At 39.6% G+C, this 25,136-nt stretch overlaps 2 protein-coding genes and 1 pseudogene across 6 annotated transcripts in view; 2 read left to right on the forward strand and 1 right to left on the reverse strand.

Moving 5' to 3' along the window:
* The window catches only part of LOC120485552 (uncharacterized), a 92,364-nt gene that overhangs the window by 46,479 nt on the left and 20,749 nt on the right, over positions 1 to 25,136 (forward strand). For 3 of the 4 annotated variants that reach the window (XR_016149429.1, XR_016149430.1, XM_089126125.1), the window contains exons 1-2: positions 18,888 to 22,218; positions 22,389 to 22,485. Coding sequence is in view for 2 of the 4 variants with exons in the window: in XM_089126125.1 (XP_088982251.1) it covers positions 21,253 to 22,218; positions 22,389 to 22,485 (1,063 nt within the window). In the remaining 2 variants the exon portion in view is untranslated. Of the gene's footprint in view, positions 1 to 18,887; positions 22,219 to 22,388; positions 22,486 to 25,136 lie in introns of those variants that run through there. The other variant, XM_089126126.1, reaches the window with a different exon arrangement.
* LOC148969450 (uncharacterized) lies at positions 16,544 to 18,894 on the reverse strand (annotated as a pseudogene). Its single transcript, XR_016149428.1, has 2 exons — positions 16,935 to 18,894; positions 16,544 to 16,643 (listed from the first exon to the last, which is right to left on the reverse strand). The product of XR_016149428.1 is annotated as an uncharacterized LOC148969450 (transcript).
* On the forward strand, positions 23,266 to 24,715 carry LOC120468594 (E3 SUMO-protein ligase ZBED1-like). The gene is made up of 2 exons (XM_039657111.2): positions 23,266 to 24,192; positions 24,303 to 24,715. Exons 1-2 carry the CDS (start codon positions 23,686 to 23,688, stop codon positions 24,708 to 24,710), a joined length of 915 nt encoding a protein of 304 aa, XP_039513045.2. The 5' UTR covers positions 23,266 to 23,685; the 3' UTR covers positions 24,711 to 24,715.

A 25,136-nucleotide genomic window follows, 5' to 3' on the forward strand; every position in this document is an offset into this window, starting at 1 on the left:
GGGCGAAGGCCCTATTGTTTTCCTAAGGATTATTTATTATTATTATTTTGTAACCTTTTGGGCATTTTTGGGGCCCTTAACGTGCTCGAAAACTCTTGAAACTTTGCACATGGGTCAGAACCCACGGCCATCAGAGCCGGGCTGAAGCTGGTACCCGGGCGTGGCAGGGCGGCTCGTCAGCGCCCCCTGGAACTGGGTACGAACACTTGGTCCATAACTCAAACACGTTTGTATGTAATAATATGAAACTCTGTGCACATGTTGATCTCATAGTTTCATCTATACCTCGCGCTTTTACTTTTTACCCCAGCCCAACAGGAAGTCGGCTATTGAGGTTTGTTTGTAAAACGCTCGCAATGGAATGTTAAATACTCCTCCTAGAGCTTTGATCCAAATTCGACAAAACTCGGTCAGCATGAAGTCAAGACATTGAGGATGAAAGTTTGCGAGGGGATTTTTGATATCTCGAACGGTTTGGCCGTGGCGAGGAAACGAAATCATGGCGAGAAACGTGAACCAGGAAGTGTGTTATAACTTCAGCATACATTAACTGATCTTGATGAAACTTCAGCAGTGTGTTCACTGTAAGAGGACGATCACATGGATGTGACTATTGTGAGTCAAAGTTATAGCGCCACCAACTGGCAGCAGGAAGTGTGTCACTTTCAAAATGCTTTGATATCACCCTTTTATTTTTACCCGATTTGCTTCAAACGTCATCTGTATAATGTAAACATACGGCAGATGTAGACCTGTGAATGGATTCTTGATATCTTTGAAACTGTTGCCGTGGCGACGCATCAAACGTTACCATTCTTTTAGGATGCTTTTGAGACCCTTAGCATGCTTGAAATTGCATGAAACTCGACAGACACATCACATTTATTAGCCAGTAGACACGTGCAAAGTTTCAGAAACGGGCGTGGTGAGGGCTCAGTAGCGCCACCTTTTGACAAAAGTGGGGTTGTTAGTTTTATCTACAGTTACAAAAATCGGTATGTATATTGTACTCCTCGAGCCGGACAACTTTCTAATTGACACTCATTAGCTAGGACCCACAGAAAGTCAGATATGTTTGTTTGAATGTAGAGAAAATCTCAGAATTTTGCCAGTGTCTCAGTGTCTCTCTGTGTGAGTGAGAGGAGGGGCGCCTGTCAGGTTAATTTTAACCCTTTATTTGCTGTGTGCAACTTCTCTGGCATTTTCGGGGGCCTTAACATCCTCTAAAACTCTTGAAACTTTGCACACGGGTCAGAACCCATGGCCATCAGGGCCGGGCTGAAGCTGGTAACCGGGCGTGGCAGGGCGGCTCGACAGCGCCCCCTGGACTGGGATTCAAAAATTTGTCCATAAATCAAACACACTTCCATGAATTAATATGAAACTCGGTACAATTAAAGATCACATCAGGCCAAACAACTTTCGTGCTCTAAGTTTTATGACAGTTCAAATGGAAGTTATTTATGAATTATGAATTATGGGTTGTTTGAATAATTGTCCTAGGAGAAATACATCAAATCACAAGGCATGTGTTTACCAATCACAACCAAACTCGGTGTGCATGAAGTCAAGACATTGAGGATGCTCAATTCCGGACGGATTTTTGATATCTCGAACGGTCTGGCCGTGGCGAGGAAATGAATTTTATGACTAAAAAAGGACACATAAAGTGTGTTATAACTTTGCTCAATTTACCTACAGTTACAAAACTTACCACGTATATTGTTCTCGTCAAGCCGATCAACTTTCCAATTTAAAGTCATTCGCTCTGAGCAACAGAAAGTCAGATATTGTAGTTTGAATGGATTTATTCCCCCTGCGATTCTCTCTCTCTCTCTCTCTCTCTCTCTCTCTCTCTCTCTGTGTGTGTGTGTGTGTGGGTGTGTGTGTCTGTGTGGGGAGGGGAGGGCTGTTGTCTGTGTTTATGTGTGTGTGTGTGTGTGTGGCTGGCTGCGATTTTTCCTACAAGTCCTTGTCTCTAAGTCCTTGTCTTTTTGCATAACAATTTTGCATAACAATATTTTTAAATGACAAAATAGGCATATAACCCCCATCTTTTAAATGTATAGTTTGCTTTAAATAAAAGTAAGATTGTATTTGTAATTGAAGTTGAATGAATTTAAAATTCATGTGCTATATTTCAATATATTTGTTTTCCTTAAGATTTTAAAACACTAACTTCATTCTTATCTGAATTACAAATATTTGTTTCTGTATAAAATAATACTCTGACTAAAAACACATTTGATGTTTTATTTTTTTTTGGATTTTTATTTACATGTATTTATGTGTGTGTGTGTGTGTGGTGTGTGTGTGTGTGTGTGTGTGTATATAAAGTGCAGGGTTTTTTTTAGATAAAGTAGAATTTCTATAACTATGTGTTGAACTAATAAATCACTCTTGTGTGTGTTAAACACAATCTACTTAATACAGACAACTTCATTATAAAGATAAATAACAAATCCAAAAAATATATGATTATAATCTATGACAAAAAAGCCATTACAAACTATATTAATGGAAAATACACATTGCTCTTTGTATTGTTGTAAAATATTCATGAAAAACAAGATAACAAAAATCAAAAAGATAAATTATTTTAGATATAGCCATGTTTTAAATGTATAGCAGAGATGTTAATTGAGGCAGCAACATACAAACTTTCTAGAACAACATGGACCTGGATAGCTGGTTTTTATGGAGGACAGTGAAGAGGAAGAGGGTGCAAATCAAACAGCTCATTCTCAGACTACACAGCAAACAGCTTAAGTTTTTAGTGCTTTGTTTGAGGTTTTTAGTGCTCTGTCCTATCTATTATCAACATATAATAGATAGAACAGAACAAGAAAGGCAATTAATAATCTGTCATTGCGTCACTGCATTATGATATGAAAGGCTCAGTACAGTGTGGCACAAAACGCTTATGCGCATCCCGAGTGGAGAATGATGCGCTTAAAGCCACATGGAGTTACAGCGCACAGCGCATCGAGTCCGCATTGATGCAAGCTCTACAATACACTTCTTTTTGATAGTCAAAGCGGGGGTTACGTTTTTACACGTCGTACAGAATAACCCTAAAGGCACCAAGGTGGCGGTGCCACCGGCTTTATATTAAATATAAATATAGATGTGAGCAGCGATAAAGCGCCAAAGCCGGCGGTACCACCATCCCGGTGCCTTTGGGTAACTAAAGGCATCGGGGTTGCGGTGCCACCGGCTTGGGCCCGCAATCGCTGCTCGCAGCTATATTTATTATTATTATTATCATCTATATTGCCATTGTCAATGCTGTAGAATTAGAATGTAGAACTAGAATTAAGCGTCATTGTCATCACTAATGCAATAACTTCCCCCTTATCTTTTCATGGGTTTTTAATGCACCACAACATAGAAAAGGGAAAAAAAAAAAAAAAAAAAAAAAAAAGAATAAGTATATTTGGAAAAACATCGCAAACACCAAGGCAGGCAAGACAGGCGAGAAGTAGTTTCAACGGGACAGCATCTCTGGCCCAATTTGAGGCATTCTCGCACTGTACTCCCTCTTTTAATGCACTTTAGACATTGCACATAACACACACACACACAAAAAAAAAAAAAAAAAACAGAAAAATAGGAAAAGATAGGGACTGATGAGATATGGGGGAAGGTGGTCTTATATTATATTATATTATTATATTATTATATTATCATATTTTGTACAGGATTGACAATGGCAATTGTTACATAGGAGGAGAGATGGAAATAAAAATCTACAAAAACAATATGGGCAGTATGGTGGTAGTGGGGAGTGATGGTAAGGACAATGGTAATAAATAATAAATGGTTACTTTGTGTACACACGCATACACATACCCACGCTCATACACGCTCACTTACACACTTAGATCAAACACTTAAATCACTCTTGCCACTGCTGGAATTATGGATTTACAAGATTGCTCACTACTGCACTATGTTGGTTTGTTTGTATGTATGTCTGACTGTTAAATAAAAAAAAAAAAAAAAAAAAAAAAAAAAAAAAAAGAAGAGCATTTTTCGTGATGCACGAATTTGAGCCAAAACAAAATTGCCCAGAAGTAAATGTCCATATTGTCATGAAGGCTTCGTGGCTAGTGTTTGGATCAGTGGTGATGATCATCAAGCGGCTTTCGCAATCGTGTGTTTGCGTTTTGTTATAACGTTAGACTGCTACTGTTCTCTTTTTCATTGACCGTGTCGTCAGGGCTGTAGTGGAGGCTAAATGCAGTTTACCTGCTGAAATTAGGTCAGAAACAGTTTATCCACTTTTCACTTCAGAGTTTAGCTAAGTTACCTCTCAGTAATTCACTACCTCACAGAGTTTATGTTACTAACTTTACCACGTGTATTACCACTAGTATTGTATAACATTTAATAGTAACATTCAAATCATCAAATATGGTCTGCATTTTTTTATTTTTTAATTTTTTAAAACATTTAGTAGTGCATATTAGGGTCCAATGGGTAATCTCCCTGGCAATCTCATAACATTCTGTTTACTGTTTATTCATATGCAGGACAATTTCATGTTTTTCCATTAGTGGCAATGATCTTTATACAGTATTATTATTATGTCTGCAGGTTATGCAACATCATTAATGAAGGCCCTTCGGGAAAGCTACACCAATTCACCTGCGGCTCTTCGAGAGGTTAGCGCCAGTTTGTCCCCATCGCCACATCCTTCAAACAGGTTCCTGAGGAGGCCGTCAGCCTCTACCTAGCCCGGCAGTCACGCTTCAAGAACCTAATTTCACATTATTTTCTTTCCACAGACAAGTCCAATGGTTTAGTTGTATTTATTTATTTTAGTTGTTAGTTATCTTCTTTCCTTCTGTCCCTGTCATCTCATTTAGTGGTGGTTTCCTGCATTCTGCATGTTTTGTTTTTTTCTTTGTGTGCTGTTTCTTTGGTTTTACTTTGCACAAAATCATTACTTTTTTTTCTTAGGCTATTGATTCCCGTGATCTTGTTTATAAATTCTGATTCAGCCATTAGCCTACCTTCGTGATCACGCAAAGCGGTCTGGAGAGGTGGTCTGTTCAGAATTACAACCAACATAAAATATAAGTGTGCATGTACAAATTTGCAGTAATGTTCGGTAAAAATAAACTTTATTAACATAAAATGAAACCGGAGAGATAGTTAATGATCCATAACTGTTAACGGGATTAATTTCAGCATGGCTAATGTGCCCCTTCTTCCTACCCTAATCATGGACTAAACCATATCAGAAAACACATACAAATACATGTATTTGATGTACAGTACACATGTATATTTGAATCACACATAACTAACCTTAACCCATAAACATAATATATTAATTGTGTGTGTGTGTATATATATATATATATATATATATATATATATATATATACACACACACACACACACACACACACACACACACACACACACACACACACACACAATTCATTTATTTAAATGGGTTAGGGTTATGTGTGTATATATGCATAGGCCTACATACATACGTGAATATATATTATAAATAATATATACTTCAGGTTACCATAAGTTAGCTAACTTTAATGAAGAGTTGGTCATGTAAGCTATAGCTTGCTGCAATTAATGCATTATCTTCCAATAAGCATTAACTAAAACTGGCTACATAAAATGTACTGACTAGATTCACGAGAGGTCGGCTAATGTGTGTAAAAGTAAAACAATACAGTAATTTCATTAATTTACCAGCTCCACGACACGCGTTAGTTCCTCATTCCAGAGTTCCTATGGCGGTCTATGGGAGTGTCGTAACTCTCTCTCTCTATGGCTCTCTGGACTACACTATTACAGGCTAAAGATTTTTTGTATAGAGTTGTTTACTTAAAACCTGTGTCTTTGTTCAGTAATCTTTGTCCTTGTTCAGAAAATGTTTAGTAACCATTACAAGCAATGCCAATAAACTGTTTTATTCTTATAAAAATTCATGTGTTCTGTGTACTTTATAACATTTTGAGGGCAATTGGGTGATGACAACAGAATAATCAATTATATTTTTAAATTAATTTTCATCCAAACGAGGCGATTGAAAGCCCTGATAGGTCTGGTCACGACTTTGGAATTGTTGTCTGATGGTTGAAACCACACGAGAGGCTTCTTCTGCTCTTGCTTAAAACACCATAAGCCCAGCATATAGCCTGTCTGTATGCACTGTACTGGTATTGCCTAGGGATAAGTAGGAAAGATTCTTAAGTTTTAAACTCTGTAAGTAGGTTGGAAACGTCTCTGATTCATGTTTATTGTGTATGCAACACATCTCCTGTCACCTATAGCTGTTGTTCATGAACATACTCATGCGTGCTGGTTTGAAGGGACATTATCTTGCATGAAGTGTGAGTATGCTATGTGTAGCACAAATGGATTCAGGCATTATGCCTCATATCCAGAATGCTGGATATGTACACGTTACATCTGTATCAGTATATTTAAAGTAGCCTGCCTCCTCTGTATGGATAGAAAATTGTTATATTACAAGACACAAATTCAGATAGGCTTCTCAGAGCCTGTTTTATTACAGGTTTGAATGAATGAAATGTCTCTTCTGTATTAGAAAAATAAATATATAATTATTTTAGGTTTGAATGAATGAAATGTCTCTTCTGTATTAGAAAAATAAATATATAATTAAGAAATAACTAAAATAAATACCTCCAAATGTAACAAAAATAGCTCTCACAAACTTACAAAAACGAACTAACAAAATGTATCTAGTTTTCTTCCTCCTTATCCTGTTTTTCTTCCTCATGCTTGTTTGCCCATCTGATCTTTCCCAGAAGTTTTTTGAAAACCAGGACATTTTCATAATTAAAAAAAATAAATAAAAACAGCCAGGACAGGACGTGAAAACAGAAAATGTCCTGGTAAAACAGGACTGTTGGTCACCCTAACCAAGTCTAAAGTCAGTGGCGCGTTGTGTGTACTTTCAGATGCTATTTTATCCGCATGCTTGCAGATACAGAGTGAACAACGCGCATACACATAGTAGATGATTCTCTCATTTACACAGATGCATTTTACTTTTTACAAATGATGCATTATTATAAGGAAAACTATTTAAACACGAGGGAAATCATTGTTGTGTTCATGATGACGATAGGAAAAATAGGCATAAAGCATACACATTTGCCCAAATTGATATGCATAACCGAAGCTAATATGGGTGGGTTTGTCCCATCCCCAATGTCACTTCTATTTCTTTTACAGCCCTGACGAGAACATCGATCTCCTCGGCTTTGAACCATCAGACTTTACTGTGAACCGATTCTGAAGCGCGCCGCTGCCTGCAGCCTGCAGCCTGCAGCTGTGTCTGCCTCATGTGACGTCATCGCCGAGTCGCGTGAAAAATAACCGTCACTAAACAAAAACTACAAAAACGGGACTTTAACACCATTTTTGAGATATTTCTAACTTCATATACATATCTTAACTGCTTTATGTACTTATTAATCGACAGTAGTGTTTAACCTGCACCATGGCCTTTAATGTAGTTAGTACAATGTAGTACTCTGAAGTTAAGGATGAGATCTTTGCTCGAGAAGTCCCATCTCGTCTGGACGGGTTGATCGACTTGGCCATCTGCATTGAGAGACGTTTTGATCTGCGCCGCCGAGCATGCCAGCTGGATTCTTCAAAGCAACCGTCTCCTACTCTTGTGACTTCTTTTGCCCCAGAACCTGAGGCTATGCAGCTTGGAGGTCTTGGCATTTCTGCAAGAGAACGTGAACGAAGGATTACCAACCGTTTATGCATGTATTGTGCCTCACCTAATCACTTCGTTCTTTCATGTCCAGTAAAAGCCAACGCTTGCCAGTAGATGAGGGGTTACTGGCGATTGCATTTTCTCTTAACTCTCCGTCGGGGTCGTTTACCACCCTTCCCATTTCCCTTCGTTTGGTCCGAGTCATCGGTTACTTGTATTGTCTAGATTGACGGAGGGGAATTTCGTTGACAAGGCATGGGCTCTACAACAAGCTATTCCTCTCATAGACTTAAGAGACTCCATCCCCTTTTTTGATGTCTTCAGCCTTTGAACTGTTGCAGGGAGAAAACATTTTCACTAAGCTTGATCTTCGCAATGCTTACCATCTCATGTGTATCAAAGAGGGTGACGAATAGAAGACCGCATTTAACACGCCCCTCGGGCACTTTTAGACGACATTTAGATTTTTTTCTCCCTCTCTCCATGTGCACTGAAGGGGTGGTCAAAATCCCTTGCCTCTTCAGTATATATTTCATAATATAATTTTGAATGATTATGTATTTCTTTTATAAAATCAATAATTAAGTATGTTTATTGTTACTTAATCATTTATTGACATAAATGTATTCTTTGTGCTTTTGCTTGTGAAATAATATTCTTAAATGCATGCTGATGTACATGCACAAGTCACCAGCTTCTTTTAGGTGCACAAGGCCATTTGTCTCTTTCTCTGGTCTCAGGAGAAAGGTTTATGGATCATAAAGGCGTCGTGAACACATATGTCCAACACATATGATACTTCTCTGTACAGATGGTCAAGCTATATTGAGCATTGCTTTATTGAACTTTAATTGTTATATTAAACTGTATTCTTTCTATTATATTTGCTTTCTGAGAAGCAAATGTTATCTGTTTTTCTCCCAAACGAGCGAATGTTTTACCATTATGTTTTGGTACACTTAACTGATAATAAGCCGCTCAGACTCTCTTCAGCCTTGATGGGAGCTCCTATTTGCTAGTGTCCTATGTGAATGCAGTAACAGTGAAAATAATAGGGAAATAGGGATTTGGTTTATGTTTGAGTGTTAAAACATAAAGGGGTCATTGAAGCCAACAGTTTAAGGCACTATTTCTTTGTTAAAGTCTTACTCCAGTTAGACTAAAGTTTAGTGTTAGTCTTCTTAGTTGCAGGTTAAGGAACCACTGCCATTATTGGAGATTGAATGAGTTGTTGTTCTGGACACACTGGCGCCAGCAACCCAAATCTGTGACCTGGAAGGTCATGACGTGCCTCATCGATGGAGATATGTTTCGTCTATCTGTATATGTGTGGAAAATTACTGTGTTTATCTATATCGTAGCCAATGAGAATCATTCAACGTGTAAGCAATGACGTAGCTTAGACCTTGGAAACAGTATAACTGCCGTGATCTTTGTAACTGTAAGGGGGCGGCCTACGAACTCCTGAGGGAGTCTTGAAGCTGACTTCTGCTGATGAAATGGCAAACTATGTTCAGTAAAACTTTCTTTAATTTTTATAATTCCGACTCCGGGTCTTCATTCTTCATATCTGGTTCTGGGTCTTTTAACTGTTAACCCCTAACAGCACGTACAACACATTCGTCGGGTTCTACAACGTTTACTGGAGAACCGTCTTTTTGTTAAAGCTGACAAGTGCTCGTTTCATGCCTCTTCCATTACTTTCCTCGGTTTGGTTATTTCCACGGAGGGGATCAGTATGGACCCTGCTAAGGTTCAGGTGGTGACTGATTGGCCTGTCTCTCTCGTGTCGCGCTTCAGCGTTTCCTGGGGTTTGCTAATTTTTATCGTCGGTTTATTCTGAACTTTAGTCAGGTAGCCGTCCCTCTCACCGCGCTGACTTCAGTCAAGTCTAAGTTTTTTATGGACTACGGCGGCTCAGTGCACTTTCAATTGACTTAAGACCTTATTTACCTCTGCTCCGGTTTTGCTCACCCCTGATATCTCGAGACAGTTCATAGTCAAGGTTGACGCTTCGGAGGTGGGGGTCGGGGCTTTCTTTCTCAGTGCTCGCCGGCTGATGAGAAGATACATCCTTGCGCGTTCTATTCTCATCGTCTCTCTCCCACGGAGTGTAATTATGATGTCGGAAACCGAGAACTGCTTGCTATACTTTTGGCGTTGGGCGAATGCCGCCAGTGGTTGGAGGGATCCTCAGTTCCTTTCATTGTTTGAACAGACCACCGAAATCTCCAGTACATTCGCTCGGCTAAAAGGCTGAACGTTCACCAGGCTCGTTGGGTGTTGTTTTTACGTGCTTTGATTTTACGATTTCATATCAACCCGGATCAAAGAATATTAAGCCTGATATGCTTTCCCGTCTTTTCGAACCCTCGGTTCTTGTCTCCACTCAGGAGGAGATCATTCCCTCTAGTTGTGTCGTGGGTGCGGCTGTCTGGGGAATCGAGAGGTTAGTTGCCACTCGCCTAAACACTCGCCATTATTCACCAATGCTTTTGGTGGCCTACAGTACTTTAGAACGTGACACCCTGCGTCCACGCTTTATTGCCACATGTGATGTCTGCGCTCAAACTAAGACTGGTAATTCACCTCCCACCGGTCTCATTTGTCAGTTACTGGTTCCGTCTCGTCCATGGTCCCACATTGGACTTTTTTTTATCACAGAACTTCCTCCTTCTGCTGGGAACACTGTCATTTTGACGGTTGTAGATCGCCTCTCCAAATCTGCGCATTCCTCTCGCCAAGGTTCCTGGGTTCACCAATCTCGGTCCTGGAGGGCCACTGTCCCTTCAGAGTTTAGCTCCAACCCTGATTAAACACACCTGAGCGAGCTAATCAAGGTCTTCAGGATCAGTAGAAACTCACAGGTAGGCGTGTTTGATCAGGGTTGGAGCTAAACTCTGCAGGGACAGTGGCCCTCCAGGACCGAGATTGGTGAACCCTGCGCTAAGGAGACCGTTTAGATCATGATTGACCACATTTTTAAACTTCACTGTGTTCCTGTCTGATAGGGGGCCACAGTTCTCCTCTCAGTTTTGGAAGGAGTTCTGTCGTGTTCTCGGAGCTTCCTCTAGGCTTTCGTCTGGTTTTCATCCCCAGACTAATGGCCAGGCCAAACTAGCCAATCAGATCGTTGCCCGTATCCTCTGTAACCTTGCCCACCGTAACCCGTCGTTGTGGTCCGAGCAACTAGCCTGGGCTGAATACGCTCACAATTCCCTCCCCTCTTCTGCAACTGGCTATTCACCGTTCCATTGTTGCCTTGGCTACTGACCTCTGTTATTTTCCTCTCAAGATTCTGAAACTAACGTCACTTCCGTTCAAGTGTTTGTTAAACATTGCAAGCATACTTGAAGAATCAGCTCTCTGTCGTGCTAGAAGACGCATGATTGCTTCTTCTAATAGGCGCCGCATAAAGAGTCCTCGCTATACTTGCGGTCAGAAAGTCTGGCTCTCAGTTCCAATTTACCCCTTCAGTCCCAGCAAACATTTGGACGTGTAATGACCGTTGAAAAGACGTCCGTCTGACACGTCCCGTCATGGTTGAAAAATAGTTCCAAAATGGAAGTTGAACCGACGTCTTTGACGTCATCTGGCCATGAATTCAACGTCTTTTCTGGCCGTGAATTCCACGTCTCTTCAGCGCGTCCCTGGACGTCAGAATTAGTCCTCTTTTGGATGTTTATGAGGTGTGTTAATGCATATGTGTAGACATATAAGCCTGCATATAAAATAATCATACAGTAATCCTAAACAGGCGATTTAGACGTTTACACATCTAAATTTGACAAAGGTTCTAAAAAGGGCCAAAATCGGCCCAGCCATACTTAAACATGTAGATAGAACACGTTGTAATAAAGTGTAGATCAAACAACACATTAATTTACTTATACATTTAAGTACTTAATATAATTAACTGCATCTGAATATGGTTTGATAAATGCAATTATGCATAATTTATAGTTATTCCAGTAACTACATGTAACAAGGACACTGTAAAATAGTGTTATATTATGAAAATTTTAGTAATTCATTACAAATGATCAAAGATAACAGGATGAACTAAAGTCACAATTTATTTGTCATATTTATTTTATGGTTTTAATACAAATTCACCAGGGAAACAGGAAAAATCAACATGTTCATCATGAAACAAATTCAGTTTCATAACTAAATTTAAGCAGTTAAGCTGTCAAATATCTCACATCTTTTTCACCCGAAAACTTATTTTTTATAGCCCCCACCCCCCGCTCTTCCTGGAGCATGTTTTAGATGTTCAGCCATAGCGCCATCAATTTCAGATTCTGTTGAACTGGGGTTCCACATCTTCACAGCATCTAAGGAAAGAGAATATTACATTAATAGTAATAAACAAAATAAAAAGTAGGAAAAAATGACATTCAATTATTTTAAAGAGGTTATGGTCCTATAACTAAATTAAAAAAATTAAACTAACAAGAATTTGCACCCATTTCATGAATGAAAAGTGAAAAAAAAAAAAAAAAAAACGATTAAAAGTGTGATAGGGTGTTAGTAAAAAAAATAAATAAATAAAAAAACAGCATATGCCCCAAATTACCTTGAATTAAATTATACAAAGGTGTGGCTTTAAATGGCTTTTTTTCAAGCTGGCCACCACCCCTCATGTTGAACTTGGCCATTAAAGCATTGGACATCACTCTGTGAAAAAAAAATAAAAAAATACTTAACCTTAGAAAAAATATCCAAATAAGGTTAATAAATCTCAATTAACAGTATAGTGCAGCATAGTTAATGTTAAAACAAACTTTCAAAACTACTCATCGATCATGTAACAAGTGCTTTGGTGACAAATAATGAATGTCGTTCATGGTTTACACTTAAATCATGTTTTGATTTCTTGTTTCGGTCTGGCTGACTGTCTGAGAAAACTTCAGAAAAAGTGATGCGTGACAAATTAAATTTAAGTAATAAAAATGGCTAGGTTAATTATCATTATGGTTATGCCGCAATACAAAAGTCAACAATTCAAGAAAAATACCTGTTCATTACTTTGTTCACAGTCTCTTGTTGTAGACCCACCGATTCTGGACAGTTGTTTGACCTAAATGTGAGAATTGAAATAATGCCAGAAAAAGATAGATGGATATATATATATATATATATATATATATATATATATATATATATATACACACGCACACACACACAGAGATACTTATAAGGATATTTATATCATAACTTACACAGATCAACCGATTATCAACATCTTGAATTTTATCTTCAAAGGTTTTTAGGTCACTCTCAGATTCCATTTTTTTATAGTTGCTGTAGACCTGCCAGGGTCAAGAATGCCGGGTATTTGCTGAAGTTGATCTTTTAAATCAAATAACATAGAAAACACCTTCCTTTGAAATTCTGAAAGAAAATTGTATTAGATTAATACGCACACACATCTAGACACATGTAAAAAAAGAAAAAAAAAAGAAAAAGAAAAATCATGGGAGCTTAATGCATTTTATGTAGCTGGCCAGTGTTTTAAAACCACCACATTTATTTCTTACTTGTGGTTGACATGGGGTACGCATTCTTTGACGGTCTGGTGCTACCTATTTAAAAAAAAAAAAAAAAAGGTTAATTCAATTGTGATAGGACAACCCCATGGCTGAAATAGTCCATTAACATATATCGAACTTCTGTGCTCACTCCTCGATGCAGCTGTCAAGAGGCAAAACAACATTATGGAATCCTGTTACTAAATTTACATGCTGATTTAATGCTCAAGAAAAACATTGTCATTATTGAAAATAGTTTTGTACAATTTATTTTTAAGGATTATTTAATGAATAGAAGGTTTAAAAGAACAGCTTTTATCTGAAATATAAAGCTTTTGCAACATTAAAAATCTCTATACTGTCAATTGTTCAATTTAATGCATCCTTGCTAATTAACATTAGTCTACATTTCTTTAATCTCTTTCCCCAAAAAGATTCTTACCAACCCAAAACTTAATGTTTCTAATGTTACAAACACTATAAATTTCAGATAAATACTTCTCTTTTGAGTGTATTAATCAAAGAATCCTATTTAAAAAAAAAAAATTTAAAAAAAAATAGTTGAGCATCAAACCATCATATCAGAATGATTTGTGAAACTGAAGACTGGTGTAATGTTACTAAATTCAACTTTGTTCACTTTAATAAATTACATTTTAAAATATGTTAAATTAGAAAAGTTACTAACATGTAAAATAATATATCTAAATATTACAGCTTATTTGTATTTGAATAAAAAAGTAGTCTTTGTGATCAGAAGAGACTTTTCAAGAATAATCAAATTAGTAAATTTGCCAAACTTCAGTCTAATAGTGTATATTAGGCTGTTGTAACTAAGGTAGAATGTGTTTAAAATAAGATGCGACTAAAGTTCTCACATACAGTGGGCCGTCCGACGGTGCTCGGGCGTCCGACGGTGCTCGGGCGTGCTGGAGTGCCGGGACGTGCTGGAGTGCCGGGACGTCCTAGGGTGCTCGGCCATCCTACAGTGCAGGGCCGTTCTCGGGTCCTGTGGCGTGCTAAGGTGCTCGGTCCTTGGTCTACGGTGCTGGGCCGTCCTAGGGTGCTGGGGCGTCCTAGGGTGCTGTGGCGTCCTAGGGTGCTCGGTGCTTGGTCTACGGTGCAGGGCCGTCCTAGGGTGCTGTGGCGTCCTAGGGTCCTGTGGCGTGCTAAGGTGCTCGGTGCTTGGTCTACGGTGCAGGGCCGTCCTAGGGTGCTGGGGCGTCCTAGGGTCCTGTGGCGTGCTAAGGTGCTCGGTGCTTGGTCTACGGTGCAGGGCCGTCCTAGGGTGCTGGGGCGTCCTAGGGTCCTGTGGCGTGCTAAGGTGCTCGGTGCTTGGTCTACGGTGCAGGGCCGTCCTAGGGTGCTGGGGCGTCCTAGGGTGTTGTGGCGTGCTAAGGTGCTCGGTGCTTGGTCTACGGTGCTGGGCCGTCCTAGGGTGCTGTGGCGTCCTAGGGTGCTGGGGCGTCCTAGGGTGCTCGGTGCTTGGTCTACGGTGCTGGGGCGTCCTAGGGTGCTCGGCCGTCCTAGGGTGTAGGGGCGTCCTACGGTGCAGGGGCGTGCTAGGGTGCTCGGCCATCCTACGGTGCAGGGGGGTCCTAGGGTGCTCGGCCATCCTACGGTGCAGGGGGGTTCTAGGGTGCTCGGCCATCCTACGGTGCAGGGGGGTCCTAGGGTGCTGGGGCGTCCTAGGGTACTGGGGTGTGCAAGGGTGCTTGGCCGTCCTATGGTGCAGGGGCGTCCTAGGATGCTGGGGCGTCCCAAGTTTCTGGGGCATCAATCCAGAATTTGGGACTTGAGACAATACTATATAGACATTAAAACAAAAGGTGTGAAAAATAATAAGTTATTTAAGGTAAGAAAGGACACATTAAAGAATGAACAAACCATAACTGTAGGATTAACAAAAAGAAGTCCTCTTTAGGTGGATGACATCAAAGAAGAAAACAATACTTTCGACTCTCCCAGACGGCCTGGTGGACGATTCATCAATTACCTTTCTGAAAGATGGCTGTTATGTGACCTCTTTAGACAAATTGCACCTAGCATGTAATATTATTAGGTACAATAAACATAAAAACACGCACAATAAATATGTTTACGAGTGAACTTTATAGTAATAAATCAAAGTTATGGGATATGAAGCTGACATTCAGGCAAAACACCTTTGACACATGGAATACATTTTTTCCTCTAAATGAAAACAAAGGCAAAAGTGTATGCGCTTTCGAGGCAAGCAATGCACTTGTATAGTGTGGGATGCACCAAAAAACAAAAAAAACAAAGCATCAATAGCACCTATGTGTCATTGTCATTGCTTAATCTAGGGTATGGATCAATCACACCATCTTGATACAGATGTTTACAGCCATATATAAAAGTCATTTTTGAAAGCATGATTCTTTGTCGTAGTATAAGGCAAAAAAAACACACAAAAAAACAACTTACAACTTAATGTAGGGTACACAAAGTCAGGGGTCGGGCACGTGTCATCCAAGTGTGTTGGACACAAAACTTGATCTTTAGCACAAAAAAGGACATTTGACAAATTAGATAATTAACAAATGTATTTACTGTTTAAGCCATATCTACACAACTCATATCTACAGTTTACCATACCTTTTTTTTTATTGCTTAAAGGTGCTTTGTCTTCATGAGTTTTGTGATGACCTTCAACTGTAAATAAAATGATATTGCAATTAATGATAATTAATCACAAATAACAAATCCAAAATGTTTAAGTGTATTTACAAACATGGGCATTTACCTGGCTTGGGTTTTGGATTTTTATATTTTGGTGGAGGAATTGGGTAGCACACGGTCCTTTTATCAGTTTTGTTATTTTGATTTTGATTAGGTTGTACTTTTCCTTTGTACAAAACAAAAGCAAAGTTAGTTAATCCAAGACTTATGTTAAGCTTTTAGTACAGAACAGTATTTCAGTACGTAACATTTTAGATATGAAATGATTAATCAACCAAATCAATGTAATTCCATGCCAAAAAACTTCATCTGAAAGCCCTCATTTTGAAGGGCTACAATTAAAATTCTACAAAGAGAAGGCTAAAGACGCATAATAACATAATAAAAGTTGGTAACTCACGTTTTTTGACTGCCAGGAGACTTTGACTGAGCTGTGTTGACTCAATGTCAGTCACGTCACTGTCATTGTCAAGGTCAAAATCTAAAATAAATCAAACAGATATAAATATGTTACAGTTTCAGGTTCACAAATGAAAAATTCAGGACTGCAGTAACAATTTGTCATTTAAATCCATTTTAAAAGCACCAAATAATAATGTACCATTAACGAAGTCACGGAAGACTTTCCTCTTTCTTGTTCTTTTTTCTTTCCCCCGATTGTCCATTACCTAAAAGATAAAACAGGAAAGAGTTTAACTTTCAGGACACTAAAACCTGTCCATTTATTACAACAGTTGGAAATCCATTTGACAATTTTGAATATAACATGCTACTAAATGTATATACAAAAGAACGTTTTTTTGAACTACACCCAAGTCAAATCATGCTGACCACCGTTCACCACAAGATTAAAACCATCAAGTGGATTTAATGTTATTGCTAATTAGTGTGTTAAGTGTTTTTTCAAACCTTATTGAAGTAACAGTGTAAAAACAAAATAAAAACAAATAAATTATTACCGAGTCTTGTTATTCTTGTTGGTGCAGCAGAGGGAATATAGCATAACCTTGTTTGTAAGGAAGACACACAGCCTTTTTGTAGATGCTTTCTCTGTTTGTCAGTATTCGCTTTGCCATTGACAAGTCACTGCTGACAAACATTATGTTGAAGAGCTTTGAATTGCATGGCTTTTCAAAGACACTTTCACAGTCAGTTTCCCTAAACACATCCATCCTTATTGTTCCATCGTTTCGTTTCTGCTGGATAAATCCCACTGTATTATCCATCAGGAACACACAGTTGTCCGGCATCTTTGCTGTTAGCTTGTTTGTACTTCGGAATTGTCTGGAAGGTCTTTCAGTCCATTGTCTTTCAGCAAGTCTTTTTGTGACTTGCACTAGCGGTCGTTTGCCACTTCTCACCATTTTTTTGATGACCTGTAAGTGGTTCTCAAACGGAAAACATGAAATATTGTTCAAAGAGCTGTGGAAGTTTGCAGCATCATCTGCTAGGTGTTTGATGGAATGAATGTTGTATGTTGGAAAGGTGGGTCCATAAAAATCCACAGAGCTATCCACAAAGTGCTCCAGAATGTTGTGCGCGTATCCTAGATAAGACACTCTCTTCTCATCTGCTTCATCCAAAAGAATGCTCATACCAACACTCAGACAAAGAAAGTGGTGATACTGGTCATTAGGAAGAACATCCTTCAAGATTAATGGTCCTGTGTAGAGCATGAACTGACGTAGCTCAGTAGCTTTCCACCTATCCAATTCTTCCATGCTTCTTGGCTGCCTTGCAAACTCTGCAGGCAAAGCTCGTTTCAACTGAGTAATGTTCATTTGTACATGGTCTCTCTGAGCTTTACTCAACCGACAGATAACTGGCCCACGCCACAAGTATGTCAGCAGCCTTTTTGTGGCTCCAAGACATACTAGGTGCATGTAGTCAAGGGGGAACTGTTTCACACACAAAATACCAGCTCCAACAAGAGGTGACATTTTTTTTTTGATGGTCAGGGTATCCAACTCGGTTGAATACCTCATCTGTTCTTCCTTCAGAAGGACCCTTTGTCAAGTAAACTACCCTATTTTCAATCATTTGCGCTTCTGCAACACATCGCTCACATCCATGCAGACTATTGTGACTTTTTATACTTTTTAGAAATGACCGGGCTTGTGCATCACAGATGATTGCCTTCACTGTAACTGTGTGAATCAAATTCTGGAATGAAACTCCATTTTGGATGAGCGGTTGCAACTCCTCCAAGAAATCTTCTAAAAACTCCTCAAAAGGGTCAGGCTTGCTGGATCCATAATACAGAGCTACAACAAATGGCTGAAAGTTCATAATTTGACCGAGAATGGGCCAGAAACACATTTTGCTCGATTTAAACAATGGCACGCCATCCACGTTAAAGGACAGTTCAACTTGTCCTGGCTGAGTCTTTTTTGAAATGTGTTCTAAAAGGTAACGCTCAATACCATAATAAATATACTGTCCATTGCATTTAGTTAGAACTGGCACTCCTTGTGGCGTATCAAGAAGTGTTCTAGCATCTTTGGGAAGTCTATGCCCATGGCGCCTGAGCACACAAAGAAGCTCATTTAGTGCCTTGTGGGTTTGATTTGTAGCAGTAGCCCAATTAGCCAAATCTTCGTGGAGAGAAGGAGTTTCATCAGTTGAATGTGAAGTCTCTTCCAACTGCTCAGAATCTGTTTCAGTAGATTCTGTCTCATAATAATGTTCTTCGTTGGCATCACCCCTAATGGACACTGCTACTGTGCTTTTGGAAGAACTACAGCCCTCCATAGAAGGTAAATCGTCATATGTTGATCCCTCCGCCAGTGTAATGCCCTCCCCCGCCAAGGCTGGCTCCATTGACCCCTCGGATTCAGAGCTGCTACCACGTTCCGCTAAGGCATCAACCCTTGCCCTCCGTCGTCTCCACTTCTTTTTGTATTCGGAGGACATGTTTAGCAATTCTAAAATTACAAAATATTTTTAACGCATTTGCTGACGACATACATGTCCAAATCCAGCTAAACATTTAATTTTAATTAAAATATGTATACATTTTAATAGTAGCACACTTTACATTAGCAATCTCAAAGTGCTACAGAGCACATAGGAAAAAAATTTAAGATACAATTCAAATTCAGATAACTTACTTTCTGAAATAAACTTTTCAAAGACTACATTAATAGTTAAAGTAACTTTGAATGTAACATTTAACATACTTTATACTACATTATAATGTTGTATAAGTTCAAAGTAACTTTTAGCCTACTAACGTTAGCTAATTTTAGCCACATTCAGCACATTTGTTGACACTGTAGGCATCATTTTATTTTGGTTCATTCATGTCAAACAAGTAAAACTAAAGCACGTTAATCGAAGAATACAAAATGTACTTACCCAACAGTAGATTTTAATAATCTCGGTACAACTCAATTCCTCCTCTCCTAGTGGCTGTAAGTGCTAAAGCTCCGGATTCCAGAGTCTATGGGGAGAACGCGTAAACATTGTCGTGAGGTGATTTTTTTTTTAGACAAACCCAGTAACTTACTTTTCAGTTGACAATGTGAGCATAATTTCTTTCGGTTCATTCATGACAAACAAGTAAAAAAACAAGCACGTTAATACAAAATGCGCTTACCCAACAGAAGATTTTTAATGATCTCGAATCGCAATACGACGCAAACTCCTCTACTCGTGTTTGGTCAATGTCAAAGTTCCGGGTTTCGGTTGTAGGTTCCGGTCCTCCGCCAAACCCATAAGGCGTTAACATCTCGTGAGATAATATTGTATCGCGAGATCTTGGCAGAATCTTGGCAGCAGTTTTAAGGGAGTAAAAGATTCATTCACTGCCCACTTTTAAAAGGAAACATTATGTTTGGAATATTGTTAGATGAGAAATTAAATTAATTTGTAATTAATGTAATGTTGATTTGGGGCAATTTTTTATATACGAGGATGAAACCTTGTTTTTCTTTTTTTAAAAGAGATTTTATTTGTAATTTATTTCCATTTTTGGAATGTATGAAAAGTAAGGCACATAAATAGTTTCAAATAGTAAGACATTTCGATCTCTTAGAAAAGTGATTAATCTCTTATTTATTATATATTTTTTTCTATAGCCTACCAAATGTTTTTCTTTCATCATTATTTAATAATTTAACTGATGTGCCTTGCCAGAGACTATTTATATAGCCTTGCACAGTTAGCCTATCTGTACCAATGTCATTGTAGATTGTAGTATTTTCAGTTTTTTTAAGTTCTTGCTGTTCAATAAAAAAATAAAAAAAAGTGTTCCAACTCAGACATAATGGTGACCGGATATATTTGTGTTTTACAAGTATGCATTCCATAAAAAACAACAATGAATACATGTAAAACAGGTTGAAAAAATGACTAAAATGCAGTGAAATCAATTAACTACACTGACTGGGCACTTTGTATAATTAAACAAGATAAAGTATATATGTGTGTGTAAAATTGTGTATTTCATAAAGATAATTCATGTTTTAATGTTTTCCTTGACGTGTAAAGGACGTCAGTGGACGACAATTTACAGCCTTGACGTGTAAAGGACGTCAGTGGACGACTATTCACAGCCTTGAATATAGACGTGTAAAGGACGTCATTGGACGTATTCATACAACTTCTTAAAACTTGGAGAATTTAATTAATTGTTGCGGTATTAACCATGCAAGGAATTAAGCACAGCTTTATCACAATTATTTCATAAAGATAATTCCTGATAGTTTTTTTTTTCTGTCTGGCTAGACAAGACGTGCAAAAGATGTCAGTGGACGTTCACAGCCAGACTAGACGTGTAAAGGACGCCATTGGACGTCTTCACAACCTCTTAAAAACTACTTCGGCAATTACATTAATTATTGCGGTATAAACCATGCGAGGATTAAGCGCAGCTTTTGCACATTTAACAAGGATTTCATAGAGGGTCATGATGGACTATAAATACACGTGTAAAAGACGTCGCGAAGTGACGTCCTTTCACCCGATACACTGTATATAACTACACGTACCTAAAAGTTAAAATAACTATTATGCATGTAACTGTAGACATGTACAAATGTATCTGAATGCATTTTTAGGAAATTTTCTGTGGTACATATTTTTACCGATTTATGACGTCCTGGCCGCAACTATTTTTGGCCAGGGACACGACGTCGCCGTCGGACCAATGTTTGCTGGGGTCCGAGTCTCGTAAACTGGCCCCTCATTTTATTGGACCATTTCGTATCACTAAAATTATTAATCCGGTCGCAGTCAAGCTAAGAATGGAGGCCAACCAGTTCTTAGTTGACTGGGATGGTCCTGAGGAGAGGAGTTGGGTACCGACTCGGGACATCCTGGACCCTTCGCTCGTCAAGGATTTCCTCCGGTCCAGCCAGTCTCGTTTCTCGGAGTGTCATGATCCTGGTTCTTTATTTCGGTTTCGCTTTTCCCTTTTTCTGTCTCCTCCTCATTTTCACACGCTGGTATTTGTACTCACTGATTACTCACTCATTTGTACTCACTGATTTAGTAGTGATAGTTGTAGTATCACTACTAATAAGTCCTAAATTAGTGGTGATAGTTGTAGTATCACTACTAATTTACTGTTTATCTGTTATAATGGCGAACATATCAGATGCGTGTCTAACATTACCTCTGAGTGCAGGTGAGGACACGTTCGAGCTCTTCACGGTGAAGCAGGAGCTGGAATACGTCGACAAACAGATCCGTGGTCTGCTAGTGAAGCAAGCCGAGCTGTTGGATCGGCGCTCAAAGCTTGAAGCATCACGCGCCGACGCTCACAAATCAGTGGTTAGTAACGTTAGCTCTTTGAGTCCGACTTCGTCTACTCCGTATGTTACTCTGCCCAGGACGCGATCATCTCGGGCTTCATTCACTCCGGCACCGAAACAGCAACATGGACCATGGATCACACAGCGGAAGACACGAGCCAGGACCAGAGCTGCCTCTCCGCCCCTCCCGGTCTTCAAGATCTCCACCCGGAACCGCTTCTCCCCTCTTCGCGAGCCGGAACGCGATGACGCCGTGATCATCGGCACATCCATGGTCCGTCATGTCCGCGCTACTACTTCGGGGAAAGGTAAGGTGCGCACTCACTGCTTTCCTGGTGCTCGTGTTCTTGATGTCGCTGCACAGGTTCCCGAGATCCTGAACGGGGACGAGCGCGTCGGAGCTGTTGTGCTGCACGCGGGAGCGAACGACATCAGGCTGCGGCAGACGGAGGTTCTGAAGAAGGACTACAGGAGCCTGATCGAGACGGTACGCAGCACAACGCCTAAAGCAGCGATCATCGTGTCTGGACCGCTTCCCACGTACAGACAAGGACAGGAAGGGTTCAGTAGACTATTTGCATTAAATGAATGGCTAATGTCATTGTGTAATGAACAGAAGCTGCTCTTTGTAAATAACTGGCATCTGTTTTGGGAAAGACCCAGGATGTACCGTGCAGATGGATTCCATCCCAGCCGAATCGGAGCGGCTGTGCTGTCGGACAACATCTCCAAGACGCTACGCACCAGATGACTAGTAAGTCAAAGTCCAAATCACAGCCTTTGCGGTCCAAACTTAACTAATATGCATAGTAGGGGTGTAACGGTACGTGTATTCGTACCGAACCGTTTCGGTTCAGCACTTTCGGTTCGGTGCGCATGCGTACCGAATGCAATGCGGAACTTGCATCAAATCTGAGTTTCCACACGAACATATTAAGTGTCGGATGTCTCCGCTCTGCACTTGCGGTACAAACACAGCGGGCTTTAGCCCAGCCTCTCGCTAGCTAGCGTCATGGCCAACGCAGACAAGCCAGAGCTTGAAGAACCACCCATATCATTAATGTCTCCTGTTTGGGAACACTTCGGTTTCCCAGTGAAATACGTCGACGGACAAAGGCTAGTCGATAAAACGAAAGCAGTGTGCCGACATTGCTCAGTAACGATCGGGTATGTAGCTGGAAACACATCAAACTTGTTAACGCACTTGAAAAGGCATCACCCGAATGTGAACATCACTTCTACGAGGAAAAAAACGAGCATAGTTCAAACGCAGCTCCCGTTGGCATTTAAACAGACCTTTGCTGGTAATTCCGATCGGGCCAAAGCAATAACAAATGCAATTGGTGTTTTCATAGCAACCGATCTACGACCATACTCGGTTGTGGAGAACATTGGTTTTAAGCACATGATGAAGGTGACTGAGCCCAGGTATGAAATTCCATCTCGTCCACATTTCAGCCAAAAAGTTGTACCCGGTCTTTATGAACAGGTTAAAACTGCTGTAGTCCACGAGCTGTCAAAAGCATCTGCTGTTGCACTCACTACTGATGGATGGACATCTAGAGCTACTGAGAGCTACTTAACAGTGACTGCCCATCACATTACTCCAGAGTGGAACATGGTAAGCCATGTTCTTCAAACCCGTCCCATTTATGAACAACACACAAGCACAAATCTGGCAGAGGGACTTAAGGAGACAGTGTTTGAGTGGAAGTTGAAGAGGCCAGGGACAACAATTCCTGTCACAACTGACAATGCCAGGAATATTGTCAATGCAGTCAGTGAAGCTGGACTGGGCCCTCAAATTGGATGTTTTGCACACACAATTAATTTAGCTTCACAGAAAGCAACAGGTCTCAACCAGGTGTCCAGAGGGCTAGGTAGAGTCTGAAGGGTTGTGTCTTTTTTTCACCATAGCCCAACAGCAGCACATATATTGGAGAGCAAACAGGAAATGCTTAATATTACAAAACACAGCCTTATTCATGATGTCACCACCCGCTGGAACTCCAGTTATGATATGCTAGAGAGGTACCTTGAACAGCAAGCAGCGGTGTATTCTGCCCTGACAGAAAAGGCCCTCAAGAAGAACAAAGAAATAAGCACGTTGTCTGACCAGGATGTGAAAATGGCAGAGGAGGTACTTGAGGTTCTTAAACCACTAAAAACCATCACAACACTGATGAGCACTGAATCCACACCTTCAGTATCAATGATCCTCCCCCTAAAAACCACAGTACTCAACTCTATGACACCCAATGAGGAAGACAGTTCAACTGTAAGAGAAATCAAGGCTGTCATCACAGAAAAGCTGAAGAACAGATACTCTGCTTGTCATGACTTCCTCCACAAATGCACAGCTCTTGATCCAAGGTTCAAGGCCCTTCCTCATGTGGATGATGCCTGTCGTGACAGAATCTACAACGACCTCATCACAGAAATTGTAACCATGGAAGAACAGGTATTGTGTTAATTTGCTAGTGTGTAAAATATCTTCATTGACATTGTATAATCCAAAATACTTTGCTGCTACAGTGCCAGTAGTAGTAATTTATTAAAATTATTTTGCAGAGTGCGGAGGCCACAGCAGTTAGTTCATCTCCAGTGACAGGACACTCAGAGGCATCATCTCCTCCTGTCAAGAAGTCTGCCATGGCTGAACTGTTCGGTGAACTCTTTAAGACTCAGGTGGGAAACAAGCCTACTTTGCAGCTAGTGAAGGAAGAGGTTACCTTATACAAGTCTGTGGACTGCATCTCACTGGATTCCAACCCACTTGAATGGTGGAGGACCAATGAACCCACATATCCTCATATTGCCAAGTTAGCAAAGCAGTACCTTGCTGTACCTGCTACCTCAGTCCCTAGCGAGAGGGTATTTTCTACAGCTGGAGACATTGTAACTGCCAGCAGATCTTCCCTTTCTGCAGACAATGTGGACAAGTTAATTTTTTTGACAAAAAACATGAAAGTTGAATGAATCTGAGCAAGTCTAAAAACTAAAACTGTTGATGGTGCACTTTACACTTTGTAAAAGTTATATATTTTTATATATATATATATATATATATATATATATATATATATTTTTTTTTTTTTTCATATGGGCAGGCCTTAAAGCTGGGATTGGTAATGCTCCACTGTTATCCGTAGTTATTTATATTTTTCATTATATTTTATTTTGTGATATTGGTTTCAGAGGATTTTATTTAGTGGAGAATTTTGCAGCAATATTTTATTTCTTATTCTTTTTTGTTTTGTTTTATATATATTTTATTTATTTATTTTATTTATTTAATAAAAAGTGTGTTTAAAAAGGTTTAAACAAATTGTTCGAAAAGTTTGAAAAAAAATGTTAAAATAAAGTTTATATTAAACTAAACAACCAGCAGTTTAATGTTTGCAT

This window comes from Pimephales promelas, chromosome 23 (assembly GCF_988280905.1).
Source record: "Pimephales promelas chromosome 23, fPimPro1.hap1.1, whole genome shotgun sequence".
NCBI classification, from domain to species: Eukaryota; Metazoa; Chordata; class Actinopteri; order Cypriniformes; family Leuciscidae; genus Pimephales; species Pimephales promelas.